We start from the raw sequence: 17,504 nt of genomic DNA, 5'->3' as shown, positions 1-17,504 counted from the left end.
ATTATTTTAACTAACCAGAAAAAAAGTGTTTTTCTTTCTCATTAAACAAGACTACTGAACATTGAAAACTGACAAAATAGTTTTCTCTTGTTGTTGAAGATGCAAACCCAACTGGCCAGGTTTTCTAAGGGGCAAGTTTCCCCGAGGCCTGTTCACTTTAAACTCATCAGTAACATCTACCCAGTGATTTGGACAAATAAAGTTACCACTTCAAGCTTGTGTATTCACCTGAATAGTCAGGGAACTTCCACCTATTTTATTTAGGTTTTCATTTTTTCAAATTCCAACCAGAAGCTAAATACAATTGGAAACTGGTAAGCATTAGTTTACTCCAAAGGAGTAGGATCATTCAGATTTACTCCATTAAAAGTATGCAACCCTTAAGCAAAGCTTTTCTTCATTTAAAAGGAAAAAAAAAAAAAACTATACAGTAGTCTTTCCTTATGTTCATTGCACAAAATGAGTTCTGCTTTTAGAACTTTGACACTCATGTTTTTTTGTTTTGTTTTTACAATTTAAGATCTCAACTTCCAAAACTTTTTCTACTCCAAAAACTCTGGTAGTTTTTCTTTAGAATGGTGTAGAAACCAATATTTCTGCACAATCACTGGAATTTTGTCATTAAAATCTCTTCTCTTTAAAACCAAAAAGCAAAGTCCTACCTACTATGGTTTTTGCAGCTTTGTATTTCTCAGTTTTATAGCTGCATTAGCTACTTCAGACTCCAGATCTGCTTTAAGGTGTACAACTGCAGCCACGCTCAGCAGAAAAATCTGTAACAGCAACTTGGGGAAAGAGATCTGGGAAAAAAATACATGAGTACCAGGAAACAAATACGGCCCAGTAAGATGAGGCAAGAATGCCTACAATGAGATGTTTTTTTTTCACTTAAGATTTCTTTCCCATGGTTGTATTCTTTTTAAACAACCAATTCTGGTCATTAGAATGAATCTGATGGTGCTCTGGAACAGTGATATCAAAGCTATCAAGCTTTTTAAAATGTTATTTATACCTGTTACATTCACTTTTCACCCTCTAAATACTGATGACAGATGTCAGAGGCAAAACCCAGGACAATTGGGAAGACCATCAAAAGTGAGTTATCACCTTGTGCTTTCAGACACATTTAAGCATTTCAGTGTATAGTAGTCCTTTCATTTCACATTTTTAGTAAGATGCTGATGCAGTGCAGCAAATATGCAAAGCATCTTCTTTCACACAGTCTGTGCAGAAGACATCCAATTTTGTTTTAAGTTCTGAGATTCAAATGACTAAAAAAAAAAAAAAATCCAGGATGAATGCATAGTGTTCTGTGCATGAGTCCATTTTCCTTAAACGCTGAAAGAATAAAGTGGTAAGAAAACAAGAAAAAAAAACTGCTGCTGCATTCTCTGATCTTCTCCATTTTGCTGATCAGTCTCTATTCTGGCATGTAAGGACGAAGGTGATCCTCTATGGTGCCCACTGCCCAGTGGGTGAGCTGTTCCTGTGGCAAGTAGAGGCAGATGCTGCATAACTTGAAGATTGTAGCTTTGTTTTTTGGAGTCTGAAATGGGAAAAAATATCCTTAAACAAGGCTAATGTGACTGCCATCGTTTGAAGTCAAGTTCCCAGAATGTATGAAACTAACGGCACAACCACAAATCACCCAGAGTAGTAACTGAGGCTTCCGACCCACACTCTAGTAAGGAAGGCAATCTTACCATTTCGGATCTGGCAAAGAAAGAAACTCACTGCAAATTAAATACTTAGAAACTCACAAAAGTCAATCAGTCATCACTTGTCAAAAAGTATTAGGGTATTAAGATTTCACGAAAATATTTGGACAGATGTTCAAGGCATGTGAGTAAACCCATCTGCCCATTTTAAGCAGATACTTCAGACCGTCCTTATCATGTCTCTTCAATTACGATCAAAAGCAGAAGCTCTCGGCAGATGATTGTTATTAAGGTACAATTAATTCCTTTATTTTTTCAGCTGTAAGACGGTTACCACAAAGATCAAATGAGTCCACATATACAAAGTCCTTCACAAACAGCCAAGTTACAATCACTTCCTCAGAAACCAGGGACAGTAGATTCCTCTGTACATTGCAAGCCGGCAACACACCCCCAGCTCAAAAATTAAAAGCATAATTTCACACAAAGCAAAGCAAACTATAAGAATGTACAACAATGAAGATCAAGTTCCTCTAAAACTAACTGTTCAGTTTGCCTGAGCCTAAAACATTTCCCAGGACTTTTATCTTTTTAGTGCCAAAAACTGGGACATTCCAGATTGCTGGCCATCCCTACCTATAACCCAAATTTAGCTCAGGTAACGTGCTATCTACCGTATTTCCTCAACAAAGTCAAATGAAGCACATAACAAGCATTTAAAAAGAAGAAAGTGTCAACCCAAAACATTTACAAGAGATCTGAAGAAAGAATTGAAAAAATGACAATTGCCTGCACCAAATTAACTTTCTTCTAAATTCCTAGTTTTTAAGAGTCTGTGCTAAAACCATGATCTTCCCAGTACACTCCAGGATATAGCAGTTTGAAAACAATCTAGGACACACCCCCATAATGCTTCTCGTAAATAACTACAAACAAGTACTTTGAGAGGCGAAATAATCAGGTACCTTATTCAGAAAACAGTTTACCGACCAGTAAGCTCTGAGGACTGAACTTGGGTATTAAAAAAAGAGTACAACGTACCTGTAAGTGCTGTCTGTCAATGAAGAGAAACACTGACTGGTTAGGATTGTTGACAACAATTCCAGTCTTGTCCTTGCGGCTCAGTACATGCAGAAACTGTTTTTCATAGTCACCATGATGAAACTCAAACTTGGCCTAATGACAAAACACACTCATATGTAACCACTTCACTGCACAAAGTTCTACCAGCTAGCATTTCACTGTATAAAACATGTTCTTTAAAGTCTGTACCAATGTGACTAAATCCTATTAAGAGGTTTAAGCCAAGTTTCATAAAATCCCATTCTCAAACCTACTCAGCTAAAGATGCTCATCTTGGCATTTAAACCTTAAGAATATCACTCCTTCATGAGAAAATGCACTATAAAGATTCCACTTATTCTAGCCCTTAACTAATGATCTTATGCAAACCCCTTAACTTTGTAAACTTTAGCTTCATCTATAAAATTATTAAGTTCTATTTCCCAAGACATTTAAAAGATAAAATGAGAAGAGGGGTTCAAACATGAAACGCTATTTTGGTAAATAGTTTCACCATTCACATAAATCAGCTTCTGAGGAAATATGAACAGAGACAGAAACACAAAACTTCCATACACTGGTTCATTCACCAGCAACTAGGCAGGGCCAGGCAGAAGCCAGGAGCCAGGAACTCAAACCTGAGGCATATGGATGACACAGTCCCAAGACTACAGCACCACCTGCTACCTCCCCCAAGGTGCACATCAGCACAGAGCTGGAATTTGGAAAGCAATCAGGTCGCAAATTCAAGCACCAGTACATGGAATGCAGCTTTCCCAAACCACAGCACACCCATCCAACCAGAACCTCCAAATGGTTTACACTTTTTAATTGTTTTTCACAGCCTCAACATTTTTGCAGATTAACTTATTTTTTATTAATAGGAAAGGTAGATTTGAGGAGAAAGAGAAAGATCTTCCATCCACTAGTTCACTCCCTAAAGTGGCCACAAGGCCCAAACCAGAGCAAATCCAAAGCCAGGAGTCAAGAGCGTCTTCCGGAGAACAAATTGCTCAACTACCCCAGCCAAGTGTTGACAGCAAATATCTGGGCAAATGGAGACTCTGGGTGGACTGTCACAGCAGATGGACCTTGGAAGTAGTTCCTCATCCTTGATCAATGAGATCGACAGCATTTCAGAGCTTCTCAAACCACTGGAGCATAACCCTCAGAGTGGGCCCCACACTGGGGACCCCAAGATGGCATAGGGTGGCTGTTCCCCAATGCCAGGTACTGGGGTGGCGGGGAGGCTGGGTGCAGTTTCTCTAATACCCCTCCTTTCCCCAGATACAGGAGGAAGAGGGAAGATTTGGAAACAATGGCCTCACCCTGGTCAGCTATGTAAAGATCAAATATACACATATACATTCTTTTTTTTCTTCCCTAAAAAAGGCTTGGGCCATCCTCCACTGCTTTCCCAAGCCCCAAGCAGGGAGCAGGATGGGAAGTGGAACAGCTGGGACATTTGGCACCCATTTGGGATCCGGGTGCACTGCAAGGCAAGGATTTAGCCATCAAGCTGGGCCTTCAAATTGTTTTAAAATATATGTATTTTTAAAGATTTATTTATTTTTATTGAAAGGCGGATATACAGAAAGGAGGAAAGACAGAGAGGAAGATCTTCCACCCGATGATTCACTCCCCAAGTGAGCACAACGGCTGGAGCTGAGCCAATCTGAAGTCAGGAGCCAGGAGCTCTTCCAGGTCTCCCACTCGGATACAGGGTCCCAAGGCTTTGGGCAGTCCTCGACTGCTTTCCCAGACCACAAGCAGGGAGCTGGATGGGAAGCAGGGCCGCCGGGATTAGAACCAGCACCCATATAGGATCCCGGGCGTGCAAGGCGAGGACTTTAACCATTACGCTATCACGCCGGGCCTTGTTTTAAAATATTTAAGACTTGTGGCAGAAGAGTATTTTTTGAATCTCAATATAACCAACTCCATCCTCCCACAAACGTCTATGTGCACTGGCAGAGATCATGGTCGGGAGGTGGTGGGGGGTGAAGAAAACCAATGCAGAACTACAGAAACCGACATCTTTAGCAATCTGACATTCAGACAATTGTGAATTGTAAAACTAACAGTCAATGTGGTTCAGATAACTTATTTTCATATGATGCCAAAAACATTTGGCAACATGCAGATGGAAGTCAGCAGCTTCTACTACCTTGAATTTTACCATCTAAGCACTAGCAGCTTTTCTCATAAACTTCAACATAAAATGTGTCTACATGCTACTGTATGTAAAACTAGGCCAATGTTGTGGCGCAGTCAGGCTACCTGCCAACACCACCATCCCATATAGCACTGGTTTGTGTCCTAGCTGCCCCAACTGCCTGCTGACACAGCAGGGAAAAAAAAACAGAATCCTGGCCCAAGCACTAGGGACCCTGCCACAACTATGTGAGATGAGACTAGACTGGAACATTTCTGGCACTGCAGCCATAAGAGGAGTAAACCAGCGGAATGAAGGCTCCCTCTCTTGTGCAGCTATTTTTCAAATAAATGGGTCTTTAGGGAGTTTACATACTACTGAAGAAAAGGACATGCAAGTTCAGTGGGTTAAGCTGCAGCTTGAAACATCACACTGGAGTAGCAGCAGTCTTGGCTGCTCCGCTTCTTCTGAATGTGGGAAGACACCAGAGGAACCAACTGCCCAAGACCCCTACCACACAAGCAGTAGAACTAGACGGAGTTTCCTGGTTCCCAGCTTCAGGCTGAATCAGCTCCAGCCATTGCAACCTTTTGGGAAACAAAATCAAGGAATATAAGATCCTTCTTTGGTCTTCCCTCTATTATTCTTCCTGGGAAACAAATCTAAGGGGGGGGGGAAGAGCAAGGAAAAAGAAAGGCTTTCCCCAAGTAAGATGTTATTATCTGTGGACGAGCAAGAGAAGGAAAGGCGAGAGCAGTGGTGATGCAGGATGGTGCCTGAGGGAAGATAATTTCCTCAGCAAAAACAAATTTAAAAAACGCTCTGGGGAAACAGACTAATACAAACAATAATGTGTTAACAATGAGATACTGTTCAAGAAAGAAAACAGGTGTCACAAGACTACAAATACAATGGACATGAACAACCAGTAATCACATCAGAAGCGTGTGCATAATAACACTGAAAAAGGCCTTCCATATAACTTCCATGTCATTTCAATACTACCCTACCTTATGGTGCAGGGATGGTCAGCACTAAACATTTAGAAACAAAAACACCTTTAAAGTAAGGAAATCCTAACAGCGGGATGAACAGCCTACTTGGGCAATAGTATTAACAAAAAGGAAAGATAATACATCGTTTTTATAGTACCCTCAAACACTTCACAACACTAAATGTAACAAACTTGATTGTTAAGACAACCTTTATTCTGCTTCCTGTTAAATCTCACAATGGAAGTATATAGATTTTAAAGTGCTTCACAAGGTTAATTCTGGAACTAATCTCTGATGGATATCTAGGAATGACTACTTCAGATTACTTTAGGCAAGTAAATTTCAAATTTACTAGATGTAGTTCCATTCTAAAATTATAAGTTATTGCTTACATCCTACTATATTCAACCTAGAACTTTTATTTCCAAAAAATATTTTATCTCGGGCCTGGTACAATTGCTCAATGGTTAAATCTTTGCCTTAAACACACTGGGATCTAATGGGCACTGGTTCATGTCCCAGCTGCTCCACTTCCCATTCAGCTCCCTGTTTGTAGCCTGGGAAAGCAGTGGAGGATGGCCTAGAGTCTTGGGATTCTGCACTCGCACGGGAGACTTGCAAGCAGCTCCTGGCTCCTGGCCCTGAATGGCTTAGCTCTGGCCGCTGTGGCCACTTGAAGAGCGAACCAGCGGACCAAACACCTGTCTCTTTCTCTGCAAATGTGCCTTTTCAGTAAAATAAATAAATAAATAAATAAAAATTTTGTCTGAATGGCAGAGTTAAAGAGTAAGATACATCGGTCTTCCACTCAAAATAGCTGCAATGGCTGTCGCTGGGCCAGATGGAAACCAGAAACTTTCTGGTCTCCCATATGGGCACAGGGATGTAAAACACTTGGGCCACCCCCCACTGCTTCCCCAGGCATGTTAGCCAAGAGCTGGTTACAAAGCAGAGTAGTTGGGAGTCATGCCCATATGGGATGATGGAATCACAGGGGGCAGCTTTACCCACCACCCCAAATGCCTGCTACTTCACTCCAGATTTTAAGGTTTTACAAATAGGTAGCACAGTACAGAGTGGAGAGTCAAGGTGGTGAGCTTTACAGTTAAGCCCAGGCTTTTAACTTGACCACTACCTAACTTCACAACTTTGATCCAGTTATTTGCTGAATCTCTGTCCAATTTTTTCTCATCAAAAGCTGGTTCATACCTATCTGATTATTGTACAGATAAATGAACATATTCATGACAAAGCCCAAGAGCCAACTTATCATATACATTAGCCACAAGAGAGGTCATCTGTGCACGCTGTTAGGACGCTGGCTGGAATGCTTGTGTTCCATATCCAGGCTACACTCCCAACTCCAGCTTCCTATTAATGCAAACCCCGGGAGCAGCAGTAATGCCTCAACTAAATTCTGACCCATGTGGGAGGCTTGGATGAAGTTCCGGCTGCCCTCCTCCCCACCACCCTATCTCGCTCAGCTGAGGACCAATGAAGGCATCTGAAGTGAACTGGTGTATGGGAATTCTCGAAAGAACATTAGCCATGTTTCCCAAAGATAAAAGTTCTCCAGGCAAGATTTAAAAAGCATTCCTAAGTTCCCAGAAAAAAATACTAGAAATTCAAACATACTGTGTTAAGTGAACCTACCATCTTTCCAATGAGAAATATTAAACAATGGCTGCGGCCCAGTTCAGTAGAAGTCCAAGTCATATTCTTACAAATTTCTACTACCACTTGCAAAATGAAATTTATATTCTGATACAGACACATCAATTACTTATCGTTCATGAGATAAATAACACTTTTACCTCTATTGAGCCTATGGATCATCTTTAAAACATACTGTCAAATTATGAAGAGAATTCTGAGCTGAGGTTAGGCAACAATACAAGAGAGCTTGGGCAAGATTCCAACCGGACGGGCCCGGCGGCGTGGCCTAGCGGCTAAAGTCCTCGCCTTGAAAGCCCCGGGATCCCATATGGGCGCCGGTTCTAATCCCGGCAGCTCCACTTCCCATCCAGCTCCCTGCTTGTGGCCTGGGAAAGCAGTTGAGGACAGCCCAATGCATTGGGACACTGCACCCGCGTGGGAGACCCGGAAGAGGTTCCAGGTTCCCGGCTTCGGATCGGCGCGCATTGGCCCGTTGCGGCTCACTTGGGGAGTGAAACATCGGACGGAAGATCTCCCTCTCTGTCTCTCCTCCTCTGTGTATATCTGGCTGTAATAAAAATGAATAAAATCTTAAAAAAAAAAAAAAAAAAAAAGATTCCAACCGGACAATCTGTCACACCACAAGGGGGTACAGCTCAATTGGCTAATCCTCAGCCTGCAAGCACCAGCATCCCACATGGGCACCTGTTTATGTCCCTGATGCTCCACTTCCCATTCAGCTCCCTGCTTGTGACATGGGAAAGCAGTAGAGGACGGCCCAAAGCCTTGGAACCCTGCACCTGCATGGGAGACCTGGAGGAAGCTCCTGGCTCCTGGCTTTGGATCAGCTTAGCTCGGCTTAGCTTAGCTTAGCTGCAGCCACATGGGGAATGAATCATCGGACAGATCTTCCTTACCAATAAAAATAAAACACAGAAGTTCCTCACAGTACTAGATAGATGCTTATTTTTCAGCTTTTATATTCCTTAACAATTAAACCAAGACTTTTAATATTTACTTAGCACAAATGAGTCCTTAACTGTTCTGATTACAAAATAACATTTTAGGGCCCAGCAACGTGGCCTAGCGGCTAAAGTCCTCGCCTTGAACGCCCCAGGATCCCATATGGGTGCCGGTTCTGGTCCTGGCAGCTCCACTTCCCATTCAGCTCCCTGCTTGTGGCCTGGGAAAGCAGTCGAGGACGACCCAAGGATTTGGGACCCTGCACCCCCGTGGGGGACCCAGAAGAGGTTCCAGGTTCCAGGTTCCCGGCTTGGGATTGGCGCAGCACTGGCCGTTGCGCTAACTTGGGGAGTGAATCATTGGACAGAAGATCTTCCTCTCTTGATGGAGGCCATGCAGTAGGTGTGTATAACACGAAGGTGTGAAGAGAACAGCTCCCTGACTGGCAGGGCCCGGGGAGCTACCAGCTGCTTAGCAGGGCTAAGTGGATTCATCTCTGACCACCTTGACGCAGTTTTCACTCCCCCTCGCATGGGCACTCAACCACCCCACTATGTAATCTATTGAGGCATTGTCTGCCCCTGTGAGATGGCTTTTACAACCAACATGAGCTTAAGAGTTAATGTTACTGAGGATGTCCTGGTGAGTGGGCCTTTAACTACACACAGGAGTATAATTAAGTCTGTGCTGTTTACCCATTGCCAGAAAATCTGGCCCAGATATTTATCATGCTTTCCGGGGAATGGCTTGATAAGAGGAACTCTAAAAGTTATCCTGTTACTGTGACCCTAAAGGCCATCCTGCTATGACAAAGAATATAGTTACTGTGACCCTAAAGGCCATACTGCTATGACGAAGAACATAGCTACTGTAATCCTGAAGCCTATCCTGCTAAGGCAAAAAATATAGTTACTGTGGTCTTAAAGGTTAGCCTGTCCTTGCAATTCTTTAGAATATAGAAAATGTAGCTGTTTTAGTTGTTTTCATAAATTTTTAGCTAGAGGAAATACAGGGTGATTTCACTAACATCATAAAGAGATATTTTTGATTATTGTTTGATCACTTATGAAGTTGTAGAGCCTGCAGTTGTGGAGGAATGTAATGTTTATAACTTTTTGTCTTAGATCTTCATGTTTTTTCTCTCTTGATGTATTTCTCCCATTTAGTGATAGATAAGTTGTAGAACAAGAATTGTATTAGGAGTGTATTACTGCATAAGATGTGTTGTCTACTGAGAAACTCTTGGTTGCAACGTTGGTATGGATAATGCCTTGCCTAATACTGAAACAATTTGTAGAATTGTCTTTGGAAACACTCGCTCATCCATTGTAGAGTTGAAACTTAAATAGAGTAACTTAGCTCATTGCTAACTGCAATTCTTTCCGCTGTTATTTCCCTTGCTTTAACAAACTGTGTGAGCTTACAGACCTAATGGCCAACTAATGTCAATAACCCCGATCCCCATAGACCAAGGCCCCAGACCTTTTAACTCATACAAGATAGGGGTCTGGTTGATACAGATGGCGCCTAGGTTATAGCCCAGACCTGAGGAGAGCAGATGAAGATTGGCAAGCCAAGATAAGCAAGGAATGTGGAATCCTTCCTCAATCATTTCTCAGGAAGTTGTAAATTGTGTCCCCCTGAAGCTGTGTCAATATGCCCCTAAGAAAAAACTTTGTACTGCTTCTGTATAAATAAAGCGGACAGCTTTCTCGTTTTGTCCACTACGATCAAGGAATCTGGTGGTCCGTCTCCTTTCTTTCTCTCTTCACGCCTCATCCACGCACCCTTCCCGAGCTCCGAACCTCGGCTGGAGCTGGACTCCGGCACTCTCTGTCTCTCCTCTCTGTATATCTGACTTGGTAATAAAAATAAATAAATCTTAAAAAAAAAAAAAAAAAAAAAATAACATTTTAATAGCTCTTTTTCTCCTTTCCTATATGTATACAAATGTACTTTAAAGGAGAACCAATCCAAGTAAATTCCCTTAAATGAACATTAGAAATTATCTGGTAAATCAAGTCAGCAAGATACTAAAAATGGTTAAAGCCTCACTATAAAATTTACTTTTCCCTCTATACTTTTATGTAGGTATCAGCTTCCAGAAAAAGTTGAGCTCTGTTAGACCAGATTCATTTGAACAGCAGAGTGACATACTAATTCAGGAGTGCACATGGCAGCTGGAGGAAGGGTAACATTCTCTAGAGCACCCCATGAGCCCCTCTGACAAGATTCTCAAGGTCCTGGTGCAGTATTCTACTGGCTAAAGTCCTACCTTTGCATATGCCAAGATCCCACATGGGCGTCAGTCTGTATCCCAGCTGCTCCATTTCCCTTCTAGCTCTCTGCTTGTGACCTGGGAGGGCAGTCAAGGATGGCCCAAGGTCTTGGGACCCTGCACCCACGTGGGAGACCTGGAAGAGGTTCCTGCTTCAGATGGGCTCAGCTCCACTCACCTCGGGCACTTTGGAAGTGAACTAGCAAACAGAGATCTTTCTATATCTACGTCTCTCTGTAAATCTGACTTTCCAATAAAAGAAATAAGCAAATTTTAAAAAACAAAATGTTTTTCTCCAGGTATAATTTCTAAGACACACTGAGAAGTCAGAACTACCTCAAACTCCAGAGATTCTCCAATCCAGATGCTTTAACAGCAACCGTATATTCCTGAAGAAGTTCTCAGTTTATACTATTCCAGGCATTTTCACTTATTCAAGTGCTCATTACACTTATTTTAGAATAAATACCTGAACAGGCCTAAAAGGCTCATCAGATTCCTTCCACCTAGAGAACAGGAGACAGACAATTTTCTCAATGTCATTCCGAGGCCAAAGAATGAAATCCATCTCCTGAGTACAGCCAATTACATCCTACAAAGTGAAAAATTGTAAAATGATTTTGAAATAAATCTGTAACAAGTAGCATCACAAATTGTAAGTATAGAAACATCTTACAAACACAAAAGGTTCAATTTATCATTTTATACTTTAAGAGGTAATCTTAAGTTAACTGTATGGAATATGAATAGCTCATAAGACATCTAACTTAAGTATTTATCATGTAGAGAATCCACAATCAGTCATCCAGTCCAAATGTTCTTCTCATAAATCTCCATTTACCAGTGCCTGATGAAAGCTGAGCTCTGACAATGCTATCACTGAACCGTTACCTCAACTCTCCAAAATGAGTACATGAAGGTGTCTCAAAACCTCTAACACGAACCGTTATCACAGCTGAAATGTTCTGTTCATTAGAGAATCACTTTTCTCCAATTCTGTTCCCATTCTTCCTCGTTCTTCCTGGTGTATTACTTTTCAGAGGCCAAAGACCTTCTCCAACTTGGGACACAATACTCGGCCCCCCTCCTCATAATTACATGGATTTCCTGCTCAAGCATGCCAATAGGTAAGAGTTTCTAACTGGGGCCTGGCAGCGTGGCTAGCGGCCAAAGTCCTTGCCTTGAACGCGCCGGGATACAATATGGGCACCGGTTCTAGTCCAGGCAGCTCCACTTCCCATCCAGCTCCCTGCTTGTGGCCTGGGAAAGCAGTCGAGGATGGCCCAATGCTTTGGGACCCTGCACCCACGTGGGAGACCTGGAAGAGGTTCCAGGTTCCCGGTTTTGGATCGGCACAGCACCGGCCGTTGCTGTCATTTGGGGAGTGAATCATTGGACGGAAGATCTTCCTCTGTCTCTCCTCCTCTCTGTATATCTGACTTTGTAATAAAAATAAATAAATCTTAAAAAAAAAAAGTTTCTAATTTACAAAGGGTCAATGTTAACTCACCCAAGGAAAAATGAATCAACAGGAACATAAAGCATTATTTACAACAAACATACTCCATTATCAAACAAAATACCACACAGAGCTATCCATGTTCCTTTAAAAAAAAAAAAAAAAAACACTCTCAGGAATTTAAAAATAATTTTTATGTCCAGCAATTAGGTTATTAAAAATAGTTGGCCATTACAAGCACCTAAAATGGGTTACATAAATCTGACTGTGCTGAGGGTACTTGAACAAGTACCTAGAGAAAAGCAACAAAATATTGTTTATTGTGATATACATCCATTTTTTAAAATTGATTTTTATTGGAAACGCAGATTTACAGGGAGGGAAGGAGACTGACACCTCTGCCTCTTGTCTTTCCCTCGGTCACTAAGTTGAAACTAATTAAAAAACTACTACTAATAATAATCCTGGGACAAATACTGCGTTTTCGCAGCCCTGCCAACACAATGCACACACATCTGTTAGCACGGTGGTTACTACCCACTTACCCTTCTCATAGACTGGTATCGAGGCGCATGGAGCTGTACCACATCCTTCTGTAAAAGCTCAATGGAACTTTCCAAGGAATAGCTGGAGTCTCGCGCACCTTTCAGGATATTTTCTTCATAATTATTTGTCATGACTGGTATAACTTCAGACACTTCAAAAAGTGCTGCTTTTTTCTTCTAAAAGAGAAAAACAAAGTTCTTAACCCACTGAGAGCAAACTGTCATTTAACACTCAGTCCACACTATCAAAGTCAAGCTCTTCAACTCAGCAAAATTCTTAAAGTCAAAGTTTTTATTCTGAACCTATGTTCAGGTAGGCACATCTTCCTGTACTTTCCCACCCCCCCACCACACACACACACACACATATACACACACACTACCCACCACCACAGACAAACAGGCTATTCTCAGAATGTTTAATTTCAGTTTCACAGCAATATGATATCCATGTATCAGGTATGTATTTTAGACAACAGTCATTAAATACCAAGTACTGCTAAGACTTAATAAAAAGAAAAACCAATAATGCACCTACACCTACATTAAAACATCATGAGTTTAAAGACAAAGCTATTCCAATCAACTGAGTTATTTCTTAAGTGGGTCAATTTACTCTTTCTGGATAGATACACTGAATATACTCAAGCTGTCAGTATTTGAATGAAGGAAAAAAATGTACACCAAATTGTGTTTCAAAGTTAGTTAACACCAAGTGTTGAGCAACATTTCAACCTACAAAATTCTGTACTACAGAACATAAATCTAGGCAGCATCCATTCATGGACAATCATATTTTCAAAGGTATTACATAACTAGACAGTAAAACTGAGACTTTTTATAGATTAAATGTGAAGATATAGTCTCCCCATTTATGGCATGGATTTATCTAAAGAGCTGTTAATTATCAATCCTCCAACTGAAAAGAAATGGAGAAAAAAGCCGTGGTTACTCCCCACTGGGCCAATCATTTCAGACACTCACTTTTAAATGACCTTACAATACCAAAAGTTATTAACTAAGACTGTTCTTATATACAAGCAACTTTGGAGAGTTACCAATGGAGGAATGATCTGAGAGGCCTTCCAAAAATACTAGATACCACCCTAAGATTTCCACATTTAGCGACAACTTAAGTACAGATATGAAACTGGCCATTCCTTAAGCCAAATATTCTTGACAACTTAAACTATCCATTCTAAGTCACCCCCCAAAAATTGCTTTCATCACATCATCCTTGGCTGCTGAAATCATTTGCTGTCTATGAAAATAATTCTAACACTGAATTCTCAGAAATCCAAACTTCTGAACACAAGTTAACCATATCAATATTTAAGTGCTCCTAAAAACTAAAAATGTGACCAATTTCATTACATGAGAAAAAGTATCTGTTTCATAAAGACAGAAATAGGCTGACCTCAACTCTCACCTTGATGCCAATTTCACAGTTTCATCCTCTTTATATCCCGTATTAGAGAATCTCTAAACTCAGCTATGACATTTCGTATGTAACTCCCCCATGAATGCAGTTGCACAAAGCTGTGTGGATCCTTCTCACCTTTAGGGTTAAATCTTTGCAAACCAGTAAATACTTAAGGACAAGAAGTCCTGTTCTCAATTCAAACAAATGACCCATGAAGATAAAACGTCATATACAAAGTGAACTTTTTCCAACCACTCTTTAACCTAGTATTACCAATTACTTAACAACTTAATATACACTTACAAAATCACTTGTGCTAATTCACATGAACTTTAAATTACCTTCTCCTTGAATACAAAGGCAACATACATCTTGAAGTCAAACTGGTCAGCTAGAGATTCTTTTTTCTTTCTAAGCTGAGCACGTAGTCTGTTCAGAGCTTGTTTCTTCCGGGAGTTTGGGTCCCCCATTTTGAAATACAGGTGGTACTAAAGCCTTTGGAAATTGTCACTACACTATGGGCACTTTTCTTAAGACTCAAGTACAACAGAAACAAGTCATTTTTTTTTTTTTCCTGCTAATATAATAGCTAAAATCACAACTGTAACCCCAGAACTGCACCTTCTGGCAACGTGAGCAGACGGCCAACAAACAAAACCTGCTGCCCAGTCATGTTTGGAATCAGGAGGGGATAAGAAAGAGGGAGGGTGGGAGGGTGGGAGGAAAGAAAGGAGAAAAAACGTGAACTAACTTTCTGGAAAATACATGTGGCTCAACTGCCAAAAAAAAAAAAAAAAAAAAAAAGATTGGAGAGGGAGGAAGGCGCCGGGCAAGACGCAAAGCCTATTATCAGGACTTAGGTGTGTAATAAAACACAGCTGACACCAGTCCAATCCTTAACATCCATCCGTATTCCGCCCTCCCGTTTGAAGTAAAGGGAATAAAAAAAAGGAACAACCAGCGACCGGGGAGGAGGGGAGGGGAACTGTAATCCTTGCTTCCCAAATACAAAACAAAAACAAAACCGCAAAAAAGGACAGGGAATGAAACTGAAACGGCCAATTGGATTTTACCCAGCCAGCTCCATGGCTGTAGTACCTAATTAACTCGTAGTTATTTCAGATTTCACTATTGCTATGAATTGTCAGTGCCTGTTATTGATTACACCGGGCGGTGAGCAAAGAGAGAAGTGCAAAATCGGTCGAGAAGGAAGGGGAGAGGTCCAGGGTTTCCCTGCAATCAACTACAGTGTATACCGGGGGCGGACAGCTGTTGCCCAAAGGAGCCAGGAAAAAAAACAGCGGAGTCACGGCCGACTTCCCCATCACCCACGTTTTCACCCACAGGCGGCTGCCGGCGCTGCTGCCAAGGACAATCATGATGGCAGAGGGAAAGGGGACACGGTGTTGTTTAGTTAATCCGGCGGTGGTGAGACCTGAGGGAACTCCCGGGATCCTAACACCCTGCACTGGACCCTCACACCGGGGGGGAAGAGGCGGGTCAGCCCGGCAGCGAGCCCTACATTCCCCTGCGAGGGCGGCCCCGTTCGAGGTGGTGGAGAGCGCGGTCTATCTTGGCGTGAGCATGGCCGGGGCCAAAGGTGGCGGGGTTTTTCGCCCAAGTCCCAGGCGGCGCCCGGGGTACCACCTGTTTCCACCGCCCAGGCCCCCCACCCCTACCCTCGCCTTCAGCGGCAGCGACTCACTCGCACCACGGGAGACACAGGATCCCTCGGGTTCTCACTCATTTCATCGTGGAAACAACTCCCACCCGGGTAGGAGGCGGGAGAAGGGTAAAATGGGACGGATCAGTGGAGGGGGAGAGGGGAAGAGAAGAAAATAATCGTGTTAATAGCAATTACTTTGAAAGTAAGCCCGCCCAACCCTCCCCACCCACCCCCCCAAAAAAGGGAGAAAAAAAAACCCAAAAAACAAACAAACAAAAAACTAAGTTTCCCGGACTCCGGAGGAAGCGCTCTCACGTCGAGCAGACCATGTTTCCCGAGTGCGCAGGGCCGGGCAGGGCGCTGGTCTGTCTCCCGAGGGCGGCGGGCCGGGCTCTCGGGCCTCTCTCAGCCGCAGCCCGCGGGCGGAGCGGCAGCGGCGGCGGAGGCGGCGACGGCGGCGGGGGCGCTGCTGGCGGCTCGGGCGGGAGCCATGTCAAGAGAACACCACCAGCCGACTGCGCCCCTCCATGCCCGCTGCAGAGCGCGCCAAGGCCCGGCCGCCCGCGCTGCTGCCGCCCTGCAGCCCCCGCCTGGGACCCATAGTCTGGCTCGGCGCCGGCGACGGTGGAGGTGGAGGAGGAGGAGAGGAGAAGAGAGGAGGGAGGGACGGAGGCGACGGGAGAGCAGAAAAGAAAAACGAGAAAAAGAGAGGGGAGGGAGGGACCCTGCGCTAAGCGGCCTATCAGCCGAGGACGCCCCGGAATAGTTATTTCAGTTCAGGCATCTGTTCGCGAAGTCTCTCTTTCTCCCACGGGCGGGTTTCCGCTCTCTTGGAAAAGCAGGCCGAGGAGACCGCAGGGGGGACAAGTCGCAGAGGAGGGCAAACGTCCGCAGTGGCACAGCCTCGTGCCCGCCCCCACCACCACCACCACCACCGGCGGCTGCACAAGCGGCGGCGGCGGCGGCCTCAGGATCCTCCCGGGTCCGGGGCTGAGTAGCGTTTGAGCGAAGAAGCGAGAACAAACAACTTAAAATGGCAGCGACCCACGCTGCGTCACCCGCCCCTCACCGGCACCGCCCCGAGCCTTCTGCGGCTGCGCGCAGTCCGGGCGCCCACCACGTGCGCAGGTGCCACTGACCATGGTTGGGGGGGACATGTCAGAGACGACCCTGAGACGGGAAAGTCGACAAGGCTAACAAGTGGGAAGAATATCAGGAAGAGAATATATGACAAATACTTGGCAAATGTGAACTTTTGAATTCGCACCTTGTCCTTAGCATTTGCCCTAAACAGAGACTTTGATAATAGAGAATCCCCCTCTAACACGTCATGGAATCTGATGGGCGAGTCCCTTGCCTTGACCCTGCCCCCCTCCGGCAGGAGGCCCAGCCGCCAGCGAAGGTTCCGCCCCTACTGACGCCATAAAGGCACGCCCTCGCGCCCTGCCTGACAAACTACCCGGATGCAGGCTGCGCGTCCCGGAAGTCCTGGCGCATTAGGGCTCGGGCGTGGCGCGGGGAAGGGCGGATGAATTGGTGGGGAAGGTGGTCAGGTTTCGTCGTTGGAGGGCGGCCGTTGGGTCCCCGCCACGTGGGCAGGCCGGAAGGGCGCTCCCTGGCTTGGCTCGAGGTGGGAGCCGCTGC

The 17,504-nt window shown here is 43.8% G+C and overlaps 1 protein-coding gene across 2 annotated transcripts; it reads right to left on the bottom strand.

The window, feature by feature from the left end:
* Window positions 1-216: 216 nt before the first annotated feature.
* C1H6orf62 (chromosome 1 C6orf62 homolog) lies at window positions 217-15,981 on the bottom strand. Of its 2 annotated transcripts, none has more exons than XM_058667407.1 (5): window positions 15,900-15,981; window positions 12,772-12,948; window positions 11,237-11,359; window positions 2,700-2,834; window positions 217-1,546 (listed from the first exon to the last, which is right to left on the bottom strand). In XM_058667407.1, exons 1-5 carry the CDS (start codon window positions 15,939-15,941, stop codon window positions 1,421-1,423), a joined length of 603 nt encoding a protein of 200 aa, XP_058523390.1. In that variant the 5' UTR covers window positions 15,942-15,981; the 3' UTR covers window positions 217-1,420. The 2 variants fall into 2 exon arrangements, with proteins under 2 accessions (XP_058523390.1, XP_058523384.1); XM_058667401.1 differs by lacking the exon at window positions 15,900-15,981 and adding an exon at window positions 14,536-14,898.
* Between the last annotated feature and the right edge of the window lie 1,523 nt (window positions 15,982-17,504).

The sequence above is a fragment of the Ochotona princeps genome, chromosome 1 (assembly GCF_030435755.1).
Source record: "Ochotona princeps isolate mOchPri1 chromosome 1, mOchPri1.hap1, whole genome shotgun sequence".
Lineage (NCBI taxonomy): Eukaryota > Metazoa > Chordata > Mammalia > Lagomorpha > Ochotonidae > Ochotona > Ochotona princeps.
The sequence above is the reverse complement of the archived record's forward strand: the minus strand, read 5'-3'. Positions and strand labels throughout refer to the sequence as shown.